This window comes from Melanostigma gelatinosum, assembly GCF_949748355.1.
Source record: "Melanostigma gelatinosum genome assembly, chromosome: 9".
Lineage (NCBI taxonomy): Eukaryota > Metazoa > Chordata > Actinopteri > Perciformes > Zoarcidae > Melanostigma > Melanostigma gelatinosum.
The window spans coordinates 2,354,067-2,370,725 of NC_136642.1; the positions used below are offsets into that span (position 1 = coordinate 2,354,067).

At 43.2% G+C, this 16,659-nt stretch overlaps 1 protein-coding gene and 1 pseudogene across 2 annotated transcripts in view; both read right to left on the minus strand.

Annotated features, from left to right (window-relative positions):
- Nucleotides 1–580: 580 nt before the first annotated feature.
- On the minus strand, nt 581–1,714 carry LOC306782593 (beta-2 adrenergic receptor-like; annotated as a pseudogene). Its single transcript has one exon. The product of its transcript is annotated as a beta-2 adrenergic receptor-like (transcript).
- A 1,938-nt stretch (nt 1,715–3,652) lies between these two features.
- The window catches only part of LOC306782642 (uncharacterized protein), a 38,910-nt gene continuing 25,903 nt past the window's right edge, over nt 3,653–16,659 (minus strand). The window contains exons 15-24 of the mRNA XM_079276085.1: nt 15,924–16,097; nt 14,605–14,778; nt 14,157–14,194; nt 13,953–14,002; nt 13,748–13,800; nt 12,805–13,022; nt 11,660–11,922; nt 9,805–9,927; nt 6,467–6,608; nt 3,653–5,052 (exon numbers count right to left, since the gene is read on the minus strand). Of these exons, the coding sequence (XP_079132211.1) occupies nt 4,655–5,052; nt 6,467–6,608; nt 9,805–9,927; nt 11,660–11,922; nt 12,805–13,022; nt 13,748–13,800; nt 13,953–14,002; nt 14,157–14,194; nt 14,605–14,778; nt 15,924–16,097 (1,633 nt within the window). The 3' untranslated portion in view covers nt 3,653–4,654. The remainder of the gene's footprint in view (nt 5,053–6,466; nt 6,609–9,804; nt 9,928–11,659; nt 11,923–12,804; nt 13,023–13,747; nt 13,801–13,952; nt 14,003–14,156; nt 14,195–14,604; nt 14,779–15,923; nt 16,098–16,659) is intronic.

Here is a 16,659-nt window from a genome sequence, read left to right on the forward strand (position 1 = left end):
TTGGTTGTTATCTGCAACTTCACCACTAGATGTCGCCAAATCTTACAATACTTTAAAAAGACAGGATCTGACAATTCTGAATGGTTGCTACTGTGTTTTTCCACTCCAAAGACAGTGTGCTTTGAAATAGATATGCTTATATGATTAATAAATGGGTTATAAATAATATAATCGTTATAACTAAATTCAGTATTGTCTTACCCTGGTGTATAGTATAACAATAAATATGGTATATTTGTAGAATGTACTGTGTATATAGTTCTTATTGTGTAATATTTGATGACTAAAGGCCTACTGAAATAAAATATATCGTGCATGAGACAAGCATTTAAACATCCACTGCGCAATCAGCAATCAGATTCAGTTTGAATCAAATTTTTTAATTGATCACACTCAGATAAAACAACCATTCCACAGAGTAAAACAGGCTTCTGTAACACAGAACAAGACAAATGCCACAAAGATAGACATTAAATATCAACATTGGTGATCTGAAAACTTACCAAGCTTTTTACTGACGGATCTCCAGAACAGCAATCCACAAAACATGCAGACATGTCTCCTAACCAGACACACAATGTGTGTGTTGAACAAAGACTTTGAGTGACAAACAAACAGCTAAATGATCCTCAACTCAAGTCTTTGGTTCCTGAATTATTTTAGCCTTTGGTTGTGTTTTTTCTCAGGAAAGGCATGAGGAGCTTGTAAGCGCAAAGTCTGAACTTCTGAGCCCTCACGCTGTAAATTATGACATTCCAGCAACTGTTGGTGGCTAAAATCCAGAAGGCAAAAAAGGAAAAGTTGCACCATTTATTCCCCAAAACATTCCCGACCACAAAGACGGCGATGGGGGTGAATGAGGCGGTGAACGCCACAGTCAGCGTCCCAATTGTTCTGGCTGCTTTGATGTCAGAGAAAGTAGGTTTGGTGGTGCTTTGGCACTCTCTCCCGGCCAGGTGTTTCCTCCGCCTCGAGTGCTGCCTGATGCTGGACAGAGAGATGATGTTAATGACCACCGTTCCACCGAGGAGGGTGAAGTCAAACACCGGGAAGAGGAGGAGGATTTTCCAGGCCTGGCTCGGGAACTCGCCGATGGTGCCCAGCGCGTAATTACACATCCGGCTGCAGGAGTTGTACTCCAGAGCGATCTCGCTGCTGAAAACCATCGGAGACACCGCCAAGAAGAAGCTCCCCACCCAGGAGAGGACGATGAGGATCGTGGTCCTTTTCCGCGTAATCACAGAGTCCTTGTGCAGCGGCCTCAACACGGCGATGCTCCTCTCGATCGTCAGCAGGGAAATGGTCGTGATGGAAACCAAGGTGCACCCGGCAAAGATGACGTTGCACGGGTGGAAACTCACCGACTGCGAGTTGTATGAAGTCCACTCCGGCGCCGAGTCGGTCACCATGAGATAGACGGAGAGCGGCACCACGAATATCCCCACCGCCAGATCAGCCACGGCGAGGGACGCCTTCAGGTATCCCTGTGTGGAAGTGTTTGGTCCTGAGAACCACAGCCAGAGTCACCAAGTTCCCAAACAAGATGGCGAGAATCAGCAGCACCATGAAGAGCACCATGAGGACTTTGTGTGCCAGCGTACAGCAGCACACGGTGCAGCGCGCCGGTTCGGTTTGGTCCAACACGGTCGGAGTGCTGGTCTCAATCATTGGATAAACTGCCGCTTCAACATTCACTTCATAACCTGAAATTAAAACAAACAGAGAAAGATGTCAGATGATGGATGATGTATAAAGGATGATGGATGGATGATGTATAAAGGATGGATGATGTATAAAGGATGATGGATGGATGATGTATAAAGGATGATGGATGGATGATGTATAAAGGATGGATGATGTATAAAGGATGATGGATGGATGATGTATAAAGGATGGATGATGTATAAAGGATGGATGATGGATGATGTATAAAGGATGGATGATGGATGATGTATAAAGGATGATGGATGGATGATGTATAATGGATGATGGATGGATGATGTATAAAGGATGGATGATGGATGATGTATAAAGGATGATGGATGATGTATAAAGGATGATGGATGGATGATGTATAAAGGATGATGGATGGATGATGTATAAAGGATGATGGATGATGTATAAAGGATGGATGATGTATAAAGGATGATGGATGGATGATGTATAAAGGATGGATGATGTATAAAGGATGATGGATGATGTATAAAGGATGATGGATGGATGATGTATAATGGATGATGGATGGATGATGGATGATGTATAAAGGATGGATGATGTATAAAGGATGGATGATGTATAAAGGATGGATGATGTATAAAGGATGGATGATGGATAAAGGATGGATGATGGATGATGTATAAAGGATGATGGATGGATGATGTATAAAGGATGGATGATGTATAAAGGATGATGGATGATGTATAAAGGATGGATGATGGATGATGTATAAAGGATGGATGATGGATGATGTATAAAGGATGGATGATGGATGATGTATAAAGGATGATGGATGGATGATGTATAAAGGATGATGGATGGATGATGTATAAAGGATGATGGATGATGTATAAAGGATGGATGATGGATGATGTATAAAGGATGGATGATGTATAAAGGATGATGGATGGATGATGTATAAAGGATGGATGATGGATGATGTATAAAGGATGGATGATGTATAAAGGATGGATGATGTATAAAGGATGATGGATGGATGATGGATGATGTATAAAGGATGATGGATGGATGATGTATAAAGGATGATGTATCAAGGATGGATGATGTATAAAGGATGATGTATAAAGGATGGATGATGGATGATGTATAAAGGATGGATGATGTATAAAGGATGATGGATGATGTATAAAGGATGGATGGATGATGGATGATGTATAAAGGATGATGGATGGATGATGTATAAAGGATGATGGATGGATGATGTATAAAGGATGATGGATGGATGATGTATAAAGGATGATGGATGGATCAATGATAGATGATGGATGATGTATAAAGGATGATGGATGGATGATGTATAAAGGATGATGGATGGATGATGGATGATGTATAATGGATGATGTATAAAGGATGATGGATGGATGATGGATGATGTATAAAGGATGATGGATGGATGATGTATAAAGGATGATGGATGGATGATGTATAAAGGATGATGGATGGATGGATTTCGGATGATGGACTCTACTCCAGCAGGCAAGAGATGACATCATAATCTGGCCTCTATAAACAGCTGTAGTAGTAAACAAAACCCAGCTGGTCATCGTGGCGTCTTTAATCTGCAGAGACACAAATCTACACGTGCTGCAAAGTGAGGCGGCTTCCCGGACATCCTTATTCATTGAAAATATCCATATTTCTTAAATCAATGTTGAACAAAATTCAACACTAAAAACTCTTTAGAAGGTTTTTATCTGGATTTGTTCACAAACTTAATTTCGATGAAGAGGTTTCAAACAGTGACTCAGACTGAGTATCTGACACATTCATATTCAGAGGTACTCTTCATATTCTTGCATTCTGTGAACATATCTTGTTGACAGTTTCATCACACATTGTAGGAGCACCACCTCCTCATCCAGACATCTTAACTGTCCATCCTTATTCAACAATATGCTTAACAGTCACACAAAAAACACCAATTATTGCAAAGAAATGAACGTTCTTGTTTCACTTTCAGCATGATGTTCTGCAGCAGCGTGAACAGAAAGAGTGCTGACGTTGATGTTTTCAGGCTGGTAGATCAGAGCACATGCAGATGATGCATAATCTCCGAGTGTGTCTCATTGCTTATTCATACTTATCAATACAGTACAATACATCAATATTTAATGATTTCCCCACAACCCTGTTGACGATTTAAATGTGTATTTATTCACTCATAAACAGCGATCACTACTATTAACCTCTTTATAAGTCAGTGAAACGTTGTGTTCCTTGACGGATTAAAAAGTCCCGGTTGGAGAAGCTTTTCTGCTTTTATCAAGAAAACAAGTTTCACATCCGGCGACTTTTTCAGGAAAGAAATAAACGATGAAGTGAAGTGTTGAAGTGGCTGAGAGACGACAGGAGGACAGAATATGAGTTACATAAACCTCCTGCAGCCAGGTTTGATCACACACACACACACACACACACACACACACACACACACACACACACACACACACACACACACACACACACACACACACACACACACACACACACACACACACACACACACACACACACACACACACACACACACACACACACACACACACACGTTATTCAATTATTCAATGACAAATAAGTGTGTCTTTTGTTCCTTTTATATCTTGATGTAGTTTTCTGTAACCAGCGGAGGAGGAAATACTCACTAAAGATAACTCACTAAAGTAAAAGCATACAACTCTGTATTAACAGCAAAATGTACTAAATGTCTGACTCGTGTAAAGAACTTTAAATCCCCGTGTTGCTGAAAACTGCTAAAACGTACAAACTTTTCTTCCACAGTCCCACAAAGTGCTGTGGGAAACGCTGCCTCGTGTTGTGCACCGTAAAAGATCACAATAAGTCATGTGAGACAACTGTTGAAGAGATTCCCCATCATCACCATCATCATCATCATCACTCCACAGTTCTTGGTTCATCTTCAGCTGAGGTTCAGCGCTGTGTAAAGCCACGGGTCCACCTCACAGAGAGCAGCGATCAGAACTGAGCAGGCTTCAGATCCCTTACTTTTCACCGTGTCGATCACGTCTCGTGCTTTATCTGCTCTGGGTTTTGTTCTGGTCGACTGCATTTCAGCGTAAGTAATCACTCTGCGATGAAGAAGTTTATCCAGCAGCTGATCCAGGACAGAATCAGACACTCTGTTGACAAATTCAGTCCGAACTGAGAACAGCTTCTCGTCTGCCGGGACCGTGTCCTGTGCCGGGACCCTGTCCTGTGCCGGGACCCTGTCCTGTGCCGGGACCCTGTCCTGTGCCGGGACCCTGTCCTGTGCCGGGACCCTGTCGGGATTTCTCTGTTGAAGTTCCGCTCTTGGACCTGGAAGATAACCAAGAAAATATTATAAAGTTCAAAAGTCTGTGTTGGACTGCTACAGCCAGCTATTTCTCACATTTCTGCTTTGTAAATCACTTCCCGTGTGAAAAAGGATAGAATGTATACATATATATATACATATATATATATATATATATATATATATGTATATGTATATATATATATATATACATACATACACACACACACACACACACACACACACACACACACACACACACACACACACACACATACACACACACACACACACACACACATTGTTCCCAGTAGTGTTACATGTAAGTAGTGGTGTAAAGGAACATTGTTGATCCGTAGAAATATACAATCAGGACATCAGCATTTCTGCTTTCTGTCTGCTAACGGCTAACGTACGGAGGTTCCATTCAGTTACATTACGATGCCTTCAGGCTCTGTTCAGGTAAAGTTATGATGTGTTCGTGATGTGTTCAAATGTAGTCTGTATTTCCTCATCATTTGAATCGTGTGAAAGGATCAAATTGAAACATGTTGATGTTTACTCTGACTTCAGAGCGGTTGAATAGATTTCTTTGGAGGTGGAGTCTTGTAGACCAGCTGCTATTACAAAACAACAGAAACGTATCTGCCGACACGGATCATCTATGATCGGTAATCTGCAGCAGATAAATGTGATCAGGGATCTCTAAACGTTATATTTGCTCCTTTCTTCTGCTGTGCTGATCAGATCCGTGACTCCGATCTGAACCGTGAGCTTTATGATCCGTTGCACCCGTACATGTAAGGAAAGGCAAGTTTATTTATTTCAATCATTTCAGCAAGAATTCAAAGCACTTCACATAAAACATCAAAAGCCCAAAATGCAAAAGAGGCATTGTAAAAAGACATTTAAATACATTAAAGAGACAAAATAAAAACAAGCTAAAATAGCATAAAACGGGTATAAAATACACTGAGTACAGTTACAGCACAGGAAAGTAAACAGGAAAGTCTTCAGCCTTCATAATAATAATAATAATGTATACTATGTTGATCCCTTTAAGGGGGAATTTTTCTCTGCATTTGACCCATCCCTGTACATAGGGAGCAGTGGGCTGCCAATGACAGGCGCCCGGGGAGCCGGGGGTTCAGTGTGTTGCTCAGGGACACTTGGACACGTGACACGTCCCAGTCCGGGATCGAACCTTCCGGTTCCCAGACGACCCTCTTTACCCAGTGTGCCACGGTCACACTGGGTAAAGGCCCTGTCATTTGACAGAAGAGAGTTGCAGCTGTCCTGCATTTTGTTCCAGATATATTGATCATAAAGACTGCAGCCTGAATAAAGAATATGTGATGTGGACCTCCCTGAATATTCATGAGAGCCGCACACATCTGTTCTACTCTCGTCCATCACTGGGTGTCTGATAGTCTTTACCTGCCAGTAATATACGACGCTTCCAGACTGCGTTCTTCTCTTCGTCCTGGACCGACAAAGTCACTGTCTCCGTGTTGGGGTTCAGGAAAACTTCAAATGTTGGAAAGAAATCCGGTCCATACGACGAGTCAAATAGTTTACCCTGAAAACAAGAACCAGAAGTCACATTGTGTCTCTGATATCCTCCCTGATTGTGATTCATAGCACAGCATCTTTTTCTGGCCGGTCTCTGGGGATCCCTTCATCCCAGCGTTTCATCAAAAAAACACTCCGAGACGTTTTGCTTTGTTTTTATGACAATATCTTGACAACATTTCACCACTCTAACCACCATTGTATGATCCACTAGCATCGCCCCTTTGCTTTTTATTATCTATTGCTTTGACTTTGTTTTCCATCATGAGCACCATCATACTTTGTATAGATGAGCTGGAGAATGCTCAATCTGTCGGCCGTGACGTTAAGAGACGAGGAAGACGTTAAGAGACGAGGAAGACGGTCCGTCGGAGACGACGTGTACGTGATAAAATCACTCACAAGCTACAATCGGTGTGTAAAGTTCAGGACAGACAGACAGACAAAACAAGCTTCTCTTTCATTTTGTACAGTGATGTCACCAGCATCACCAGTTCACAGGTTTTTAACGTCAAGCACCCGGAGCGGCCGCACAAAAAAGGCGGATTGTCAAAAAAAAAAAGAAGATTTCATTGGGAACGATTGAAAATAGGCGCTGGCACTCAGGAAAAGATGCTATGTGGACACAGGCCACTACACACTACTGTGAGGCTGGAGACACAGTGGAGGGATAACAGTTGGGTGTGTTGGGATCTAAAGGAGCGTGTTTGGGTTATCAGCATTTAAGAAACTGAATTCTTGACATCAATAGAATTATTGATGTATGTAACAATTATTAATGATTATTAATATAAACGGGGCACCACCCTGCGAACAGGGACCAATAACCAAACGATAAAACTAAGTCTCATAATTAGTAGTCACTCATAATGTCAATAGTCTGCGTATGACTATACATTCAGTGACAGTGAAGGTTTTTAAGTTCGAGCACAGGCTACTACATACAGTCTTATCAAATACATATGCACAAGTAATCACAGACGACTGCTCCTGAAAGTATAACAGAGTTTATTGAATCAAAATAATAAATGATCACATCAATTAATATTGCAACCAACAAACGTTATCATACAATTTTATATGCCTAAACTAAAGAATGAATAAAGTGGATGAGGGTGTATGTCTGTGTGTGTATGTGTATGTGTGTGTGTGTGGGTCTGTGGGTGAACAGGAAGGAGTCTTACAGCTACGCTAAAGACTACAAAGATGGCGGCGTCGAGTGACGCTGGCCAAAGGGGAGGGGCCTTAAGAACTACAGCTAAAAACTACAAAGATGGCGGAGTCGAGTGACTCGGACCAAAATGGCAGTTAGGCTGCTGTATGTACTCACGTGTGCCTGGGCAGCACGTGATGTGAGGCGCTCGTTTGAACGAGGTTCCCCAGGGGTAGAGCTAGGAGCTACTGTGTGTGTGCGTGTTTCGTGAAAGGAGGAACGAGAAAAAGGAGCGAGAACTCGAAGTGACTCACGCTTCGGCGTGCGATGTGGTAGGGAGCCTGAGTTCTGGTTCTATCATGCATAAATATACCGCTGTCGTCTTTGAACTGCCGGTAACTTATGCCGTGATAAGCCACGCACCTCAGCTCACTCACCGAGTCGAGTTAATGAAAAGAGAACTTTCACCCGGAGTGGAAGACAATGAATGAAAAGAAATCAAATAAATCCCAAGCAAACAGTCATAGTTGATACACACATACAGCGGAGCTTCTCTGCTCCGTAATGATTGCGTAATATCTCGATATCACGCGACAGTAATTTAAACACACAAAAACACGGGAATATCAACATATAAATGAATGGCCTGAATTAAACTTAAGTTAATTTAAGCTAAGCTATGCCCAAATGCCAAGAATCTTACTTGTAGATGCTTCGTTGCAACTTGGAAGGGTTCGTGGCAAAGCTGTCCTTTTTCTTCGAGAGGAAGGGGGGGGGGCGGCTTCTCAGCGCGGCGTTTGAGCTGGCGCTGTTTCGGCCCGTCGTGGCGTGAGCTCGTTCTGGAGCGAAACGCAGACGTGGTCAATCCTCGCTTCAGGGAGGATGACCTAACTTCGGTTGAGACGACGTGGTCCGTAGGTCTCCCGGTAATCATCGGTCAGGAGAGGTCTAGACGTCTTCCTGCCGGGGTGTGCGCAAAAAGGAAAAGGAGCAGGAAGCACTGAACGGATCGCTGAAGCAGATTCGTGATCGCGGGCTGTTTCATCCAGCGAAATGGCTTGTCAGGGTTTGATGAGGGGAGAAGGGCCGTTGTTTCCTCGTGGCCAGCGTTGTGCTGGCGGGGAAAGTTGGTTCTTCTGTGGCCTGGACGGGGGTGTCCGAGCAAAGAGAGCGTGGTGTGCTCCCTGTTCGACGGAGGTCGACGGGAAAAAGCTGGATTCTCTGTGGCCTGGACGGGGGGGGGGGTCCGGGCGAAGAGAGCGGTTGTGTGCTTCCTAACTCAACCGAGGTCGAAGGGGGAAAGCATAGAAGTGGGGGCAGCAGATAGTTTTATAGAACAGAGGTCGAACCACAGGGGTCCTGGGGTCTCTTGGCTCTCGGCCAATGAGATTGCCGCGGTTACCATGGTTATTTGGGGGGGGGGAATTCACACCTGAGTGTGAAATCCCTTTGCTCTCCTCAAACTACAAGTCAGGATGAGACCTTTGCTTGAAAAAGCGAAGGCCTGATTGTCTTTGTCCACAGCACATGTTTAAGCCACATGGTCAGAGCCCAACAGGTGTTTGGCTAACAGCTAACAGAACTACCAGCACTGCTGAGTACCTCCCAATCACTGCTCTGCAGCTCACTGTCACTGTTTTGGACAGTGTGTTTGGCTAACAGCTAATAGCTAACAGCTAATAGCTAACAGCTAACAGAACTACCAGCACTGCTGAGTACCTCCCAATCACTGCTCTGCAGCTCACTGTCACTGTTTTGGACAGTGTGTTTGGCTAACAGCTAATAGCTAACAGCTAATAGCTAACAGCTAACAGAACTACCAGCACTGCTGAGTACCTCCCAATCACTGCTCTGCAGCTCACTGTCACTGTTTTGGACAGTGTGTTTGGCTAACAGCTAATAGCTAACAGCTAATAGCTAACAGCTAACAGCTAACAGCTAACAGCTAAGGGAACTATCACAGACACAAAGTGAAAACAGATGCTGGTGCTCAGGAATAAAACTGAATGTGGACACAGACCCTTAGAAGGGTAGAAGTGACCTGACTCACCTCAGGCTGGATCCAGAATCCCTCAGGTTCACAGTGGACATGGTACCTTTTACCAACGTAAATGTCCTGATCACATTCGGAGGAGATCTGGATGTACGTCGCAGATTGTTGATCTCTGGAAACCTTTGTTAATGGGACATTTATATTAATTTAGTTTAATCTCAGATAGTCAAGGTAATTGTATGTGTAGAGCAGTGGCGGGCCATGCATTTTATACCTGGGCCTTCACTGCTGGTCCTGCAGCTGAAATACCACCTTATAACCACATTGTGGCGCCACAGCTCATTTTTAAGGCTGTAACTATGTACGTCTTCGTATTAAACCGTTCGGTACGAATCGAGCATTTAGAGAATGCAAAAGCCTAAATTCAGGAAAATATAATGTTCTCAGCTGGTCTGGCTGTGGGATCCACCGTCATTCCTTAATGACAAGCCGCGACCCAAAGAGAGTATCATCGGATTTTACTTTCACAACTTGAATGTTGAACGTACTGCTCTGCAGTGTCTTTCATCGGATCAGCACCCTCTCTGTCATGGTGCAGCTCAACTCAGTCAGAATGCATTTTGATTGGCTGAGCTGCATCACGTGATGTGATTCACTACCCATCAGCCTCTGCTGGCTGTTAAGTTTCGTTTCACGATAGTCACGTGCTCGCCCACTGACCAATCACAGCACACTCTGCACCTAGCGGGAAAGCTACAGACGAACACTGAGCTGCACGTAATGCTGATGTCATTATAGGCCGGCTAGCCGGCGCTGACAGTCAAAGAATACGCCCAACATGTCAAACTAAAGATCTGATTGGTTGAACACTATGACAATCAACAATATCGTCTCCATTTACTTTAACCTGCACTGGCTGCAGGTGAGAGTCTGCAGGCCTCTGGCTCTGTTCTACCTAGAGACACAGAGGTGAGATCTGATTGGATAAAAGCTCTACTTAAAACAAGCTGCACTGGAAGCAGAGCAACTGAGGAAGACAGTAGCTGTGCAATGAGAAAATAAGATAATGGGAAAAATATTTTTATAAATTATAATATATGTAGTGTATTTAAGAAAAATTATTAAATTATAAAATAGATTTCTTTTTCTTTAAAAAAAAAATATATATATATAGCTTTGTGATTCTGTTTAGGCCAGCAGAGAAGGCCTTGCAGGCCCTGACGGCCCGCCACTGGTGTAGAGTACATCTAAACATGAGAATTAGTCAATTAAAAAGATGATTATGAGGATAAGGTCCTCGGGTAAGTGGTGAGAAGGCAACGTTTTCCTTCATATTTTGACTGTTTTGAGTATTTTCTCACATTTCTTGTGGTCATGCAGCATTAAACAAATCATATTCAATGATGTGAAGTTCAGTTTGCATCCAGGAGGGAGATTCTCATCTTCCAACCAGTAAAATACTGGTTTCAATTATGACGCCAACTACTGAAAGTCCAGAAGCCGTTCTCTCTCCGTCTGTAGATTCTAAATTGTTCTTTAAGTTTTGTAACTAGCCTCGTCCATTTTTCAAAAAGGGACTGTGACACAAGTTCATTTTAATAACGTTCACTCTGCCTGTAAAGCCTCTCAGTTGAGTGATCATCTCAGCAAATCTGTTTCCATTGTTTCTGTGTTGTGTTTGCTGTTCATGCCATCTGGTAGAAGTATCACGAATGTTAGTGGCAGATGGAAATACATGCTGAGAGAGAATCAAAAAACTACAAAAACAAAGCAATCTGAAGATTTACAGTTCAGATAGATTTGATTCTGAGCACAGCACGAGGAGCAAAGTGTGAACCGTCTTTGTGGAAACAGCTGTGGCTTAAAACAAGAGTTTAAGTTGCTGGTGAGCACATATGACAGAGCGCTTTACCTCATGCACAGGGATGTTGCCCTTCAGCAGAAACACATTGAGAATTTGATCACTGGAGTGCGGGGGTCGGAGGAACAGCAGAACTTTGCACTTCTTTGGCAGCCTGACGTTCCGAAACTTCCTGAAATCCCAGACGAGGCCAAAAGCGGAGAGGTTAGGGACCTTCACCACCACATGAGTATCCGTAATCTCCAGCGGCTCCAGGATTGTCATTCCATCATCAGTGATGTGGACGACGGACAACAGGCCGTCAAAGACCAACGCTGTGGGAGCAAAGAGCTGTTAAACCTTCATTCATTGTTGCTGAAACAGGTTCATCCCAAACTAATTCATTTCTTACCACTCTAGTTCAATTTGTCATTTTTGTCTCTGCCAGGAGAATCATGCGATTGGTCTCATGCGTGCCTGTGATTGAGTGAGTGTGCAGCTCTGTGTCTGTCCACGGCTAATCTCAGCTTCTGCTACAGCTGACTGCATAATATTTCAGTTATGGCTGCATTCTCAAGGACTTCTTGTGGTTGCAGTGACTCACACTTCCTCAAAACAACTTTTGTTGCCTGTTTCATACTGCCATCGACTGCCTGCTAACCCACCACTCTCAACAAACCCCCGGCCCCTAGTGACACCCCAGCTGAGTGCATCACCGACCCCCCAACGACTACTATGCAGCAAGAGACACAGCGGAGGGATAACAGTCTGCGGTGTGTTTGGCCTAAAGACTCACGGCATGGACGATGAGTTTGGCAGCTAACGAAGCCACCAGTACACACCCTGCTGAGTACCTCTCTGCAGCTGCTCTGTGGATCACTTCTGTTGTTTTAGACGGTGTGGGTGGCTAACCGCTAACAGCTAACGGAAGACTGAGCTGATTTGCTGCTTACATCACTGCTTGTTTTTGAGTTTGCATGAAGTGTGTTAGCCAGTTGACTCTGGAGCCTCCCACTCCGCCCCTATCCTTTCACTATTCTTTTTGAATTCATCATTATTTTCCCACATGTGATCTGTCTGGATCTGTGCATTGAGTGTTACCACCATTATAATGTATTTTTTGCATGTCACCAGATGCAGCTGGTTTTACACATTAATACGACTCTTTGTAGTTTTGGAGATTTGTCCCTGAACACTGAAGACAGCCATGTCTTTACCGTGCTTTGTTTCACAGTGTGGGAGGTGGAGCTCACAGACTGCAGCATCCTCGGAGCTCTTGATGTCGAACAGCGGCCCTGCAGCCTTCTTGCCAGCTCGCTGGAGGAGGCCCTCATCCCATTGGACAGTCCTGTACAGCAGCTCTGCCTCTTGAGCCATAACAAACACCAGTCCAGTCAAAGAACACTGGAACACACCTGGACCAGGACACCTGAACCTGTAGGACACGGAGAGGATGAATGAATATAAGAAGCATCTATTGGCCTGTTAGTCACATGATCTGTTTCCACTCACAGGTGTCCATGTGCAGCACAGACTGATCGTAGTGTAAAGCGTGATGACACCCAGGGGACAACTCCACTCTATTTCGGGCGTTTTCAGACCCGTAGTTTGTTTGCTTTGTCGATTCAGAGACTAACTTCGTACAGTGGTTGCATTTGCTCCTCGGCTTGTTTGTGTTCACGCAGAGACGTTCAAGACTAATGCCATGTGAGAGAAAGCTGTTCCGTCATTGGTCAGACACATTACCGGGAAGATTCTTCTTGATTATGAGCATCAGCAGCATGTATTACTTGTTGTGAACATACTCGCAAGACAATTGTTCTTGAGATGTTGTTCCCACTTCCCTCCTCCCTGCATCTCATTCCCTCATCAAGCTCTCTCTCTATAGACCGGCCCAGACCCTTTGTTCTTCTGTCAGTTCCTCATCGTTTCAATGTCGCCTTTTGTGTTCAAAGCCACCTGAACCAGTGCCTGAACCGTGAATGAATGCATGCACAGTTTTATGAATCTGATTCTTGTTTTCATATGGATCCTACACAGTTTCATGAATAAGGTCCAGGTCCTGTTTTGACTTGCTCCCCACACACAACAGCCCTTCGTTTAGAATCACAACTTGATGAACCGTGAAAGAAGCTGGAATCGTGTCTTTCATAGGATTACCTGTATGAAGATTCTGCTGTGTGTTCAGGTGAGAATGAGGATGGAGCCTGGAACTAAGAAGGCACAAAGTCAGTTCTTTCAAGAGAAATCAAGTAACAAGCCACAGTTCTCTTTCCTCTGTTCCCCTGGTACACAATAATGACATTTACTCCGTAGAGAAACCTCAAGAAATCAACTTCACGCTCTTCAGCTGCTGCTCCCTCACCTCTTTGTCGGGCACATTTGTTTTCACATCCAGTTTGCCGTCGGCGTCACCTGATGGAGAGAAGAAGAGAAAGAGAAACATTCGCAGACGAACGTCTTCAAACAGCTCGAACAGAATAGAAAATACTTTTTGTTACGATGAGGCTCATTCAGATCAGATTTGAATGTAGAATAGCTTGAATGGGGACATTCTTTCAATACTCACATTGTTTGTGTTTCTTAGTGATCGACCTCTTATTCAACCTGTCGGGAGGAACACAATCCCAGAAGTTATGATCAAGTTTTAAATAATTGTTGGTTCTTTGAGTGAGCCAGCTTCATGGTCCTAATATGAAGCAACTAATCTGCTTCATGATCAGGTCACATTCATGTTGTGAGCGTGCTTTAGAGGAAATAACATCACAGGAAAACAAAACCAAAGACCTTTATTCACTCGACTGTGAAATCCAACGACTTCTAACAACTTGCTTTGCTTTGTCAGCTTTTATTTTATTGTTTGTGGAGAAATGAAAGAAAAGAAACATCAGAGGAACTGCACTCGATGAGCTCAAAGGGAGAAAAAGGAGGGAAACCCTCACTGTGAGTAAACCGCCCTGTGTTTTATTAACAACACTGCTGAACCTGCACGGACTGACTCGGACCCCCTCACTGACCTCAGAGTCTCCAGTCTGCAGTCTGGACTCTCCAGAAGGTCACACAGCAGCTTCTCTCCTGAATCCTTCAGGTTGTTGTGACTCAGGTCCAGATATCTCAGAGGTGACGTGTTGGACTTCAGAGCTGAGGCCAGAGAAGAGCAGCTGACCTCTGACAACATGCAGTACTCCAGTCTGAATGAAGGATCAATGATGGAGATGAAAATCAATTTATAATCCAATCATGTGTTCAGGTTGTAAATGTGGAGCTGACTTCATCATTCTGTTACTTCATCATAATATCCGCCCTCTATTTTATCATGAGTAGAAACACACACCGCAATAAATAGTTCCACTTCAGAGAGTAAACTGTATCAAGTTGAATATGAGTTCAGATGATCTTCTGTACACAGATTAGCGTTTACCAAACATGTGATGTACTTTAACAGCTAACGTTGGACATTTTCTGCAGTTTCTTTACAATGAAGGTAATCGAGTATTCATGAACATGAGATATGAGTTCACAGACAATAACAGTTCCTCCTCTTGGTTGTGGAGGTTGGTTTATGGCGTTACACTGGTTGTCTTCCTGATTCTTCACAGTTCATTTAGTTTGTTCGTCCTCTGGTGTTTCAGAGAAGAATGCAATTAAAAGCACGTTGAGTAGAAACACCTTTTGTTCATGCTCGGAGCTCACACGCCATCTGCAGAAGCTCACGCTACGGTGCCACGGCCAGGTGTGAACAAAACGTACATTTAGTCCAGGAAAAATAAAAGTATGAACAAAAAAGAACAACTTCATGGGTGTAAGTTATGTTTGAACATCAATGAGGTTCAAAGGTTGATGAAACAAATAGGAATAGCATAGATTCATCTTCTTTAGCTCGTTAAGGAACAGCATCAACAGATGTACTGATCTTTCTCTCAGGTTTTGGGTTTTTTCTCGAGTTCTGTGGGAGATCAGTGGACCCGGTTCTTGTGTTCATGGTGCATGCAGCCGAGGGTTAGTCCACTTTTATTACACTTTAAAGTCAAGTGTTTGGAGCTGATTCAGCGTGTGAGGGATGCAGATTTTGAACTAATTGAATTGTTGCTTTATGATAATTAGCATTTGGTTTGACGTTGCTTTCAATCATATTTTGGTTGAGCGGTTTGTATTTATCTGCTGCATACACGTGTTCAGCCTCATTTTAAGTGGGAGAATATTATCAGTGTAGAAATGTGCCACATTTTAATGTTGAAGTCTTATTTCTGTTATAGAACCACATTCACATCCACAAACGTACAGGAAGAATAATATGGAGTAAAGATTCATCAGTGGAGCTGAAGCGTGGACTGACCTCAGAGTCTCCAGTCTGCAGTCTGGACTCTCCAGAAGGTCACACAGCAGCTTCACTCCTGAATCCTTCAGGATGTTGTGACTCAGGTCCAGATCTCTCAGAGGTGACGTGTTGGACTTCAGAGCTGAGGCCAGAGAAGAGCAGCTGACCTCTGACAACCAGCAGTTCTTCAGTCTGAATGAAGGATCAATGATGTAAGTTCAGAGGACAATGTTCATTCAGTGTCAGGCGTTTAGAACGGAGACGTTTAGAAGATGGAAACTCCAAACACATGAGCTGAATGCAGGTTCAACACTGAGGTACAAGAAGTGAATGAGAGCTCATTAACACTAATGACAACGTGCTGCTGCTTCAATAAAGACCAAGTGACTTCACTTGAACTCTGCCAGCTCCATCTAAACTCATGTCAGCCCAACACAAAGAGATAAAAACACAGAAACTCATTTCAGATTCCACGCAAGAACACAACGTTAACAAAGATACCAAATGTGTCAGGAGGACATTTTAGGAGAATATGTGAACAAAAGTTATGTATTTTAGGAATAGTGGAGTCATAACATCAAAGCAGCTTCAGTTTAAGCATCAAATAGCTTCATAAAAATGAGGAAAAAGCAAAATACTGAAAACATTTGTTGTGTGATAGAGATATTTATTCATTGCGTTTAGTAACTTTGATCATTTACTGAAGAAAACCTGATGGAGAATACAAGATGAAAATCTAGAATATATTATATTT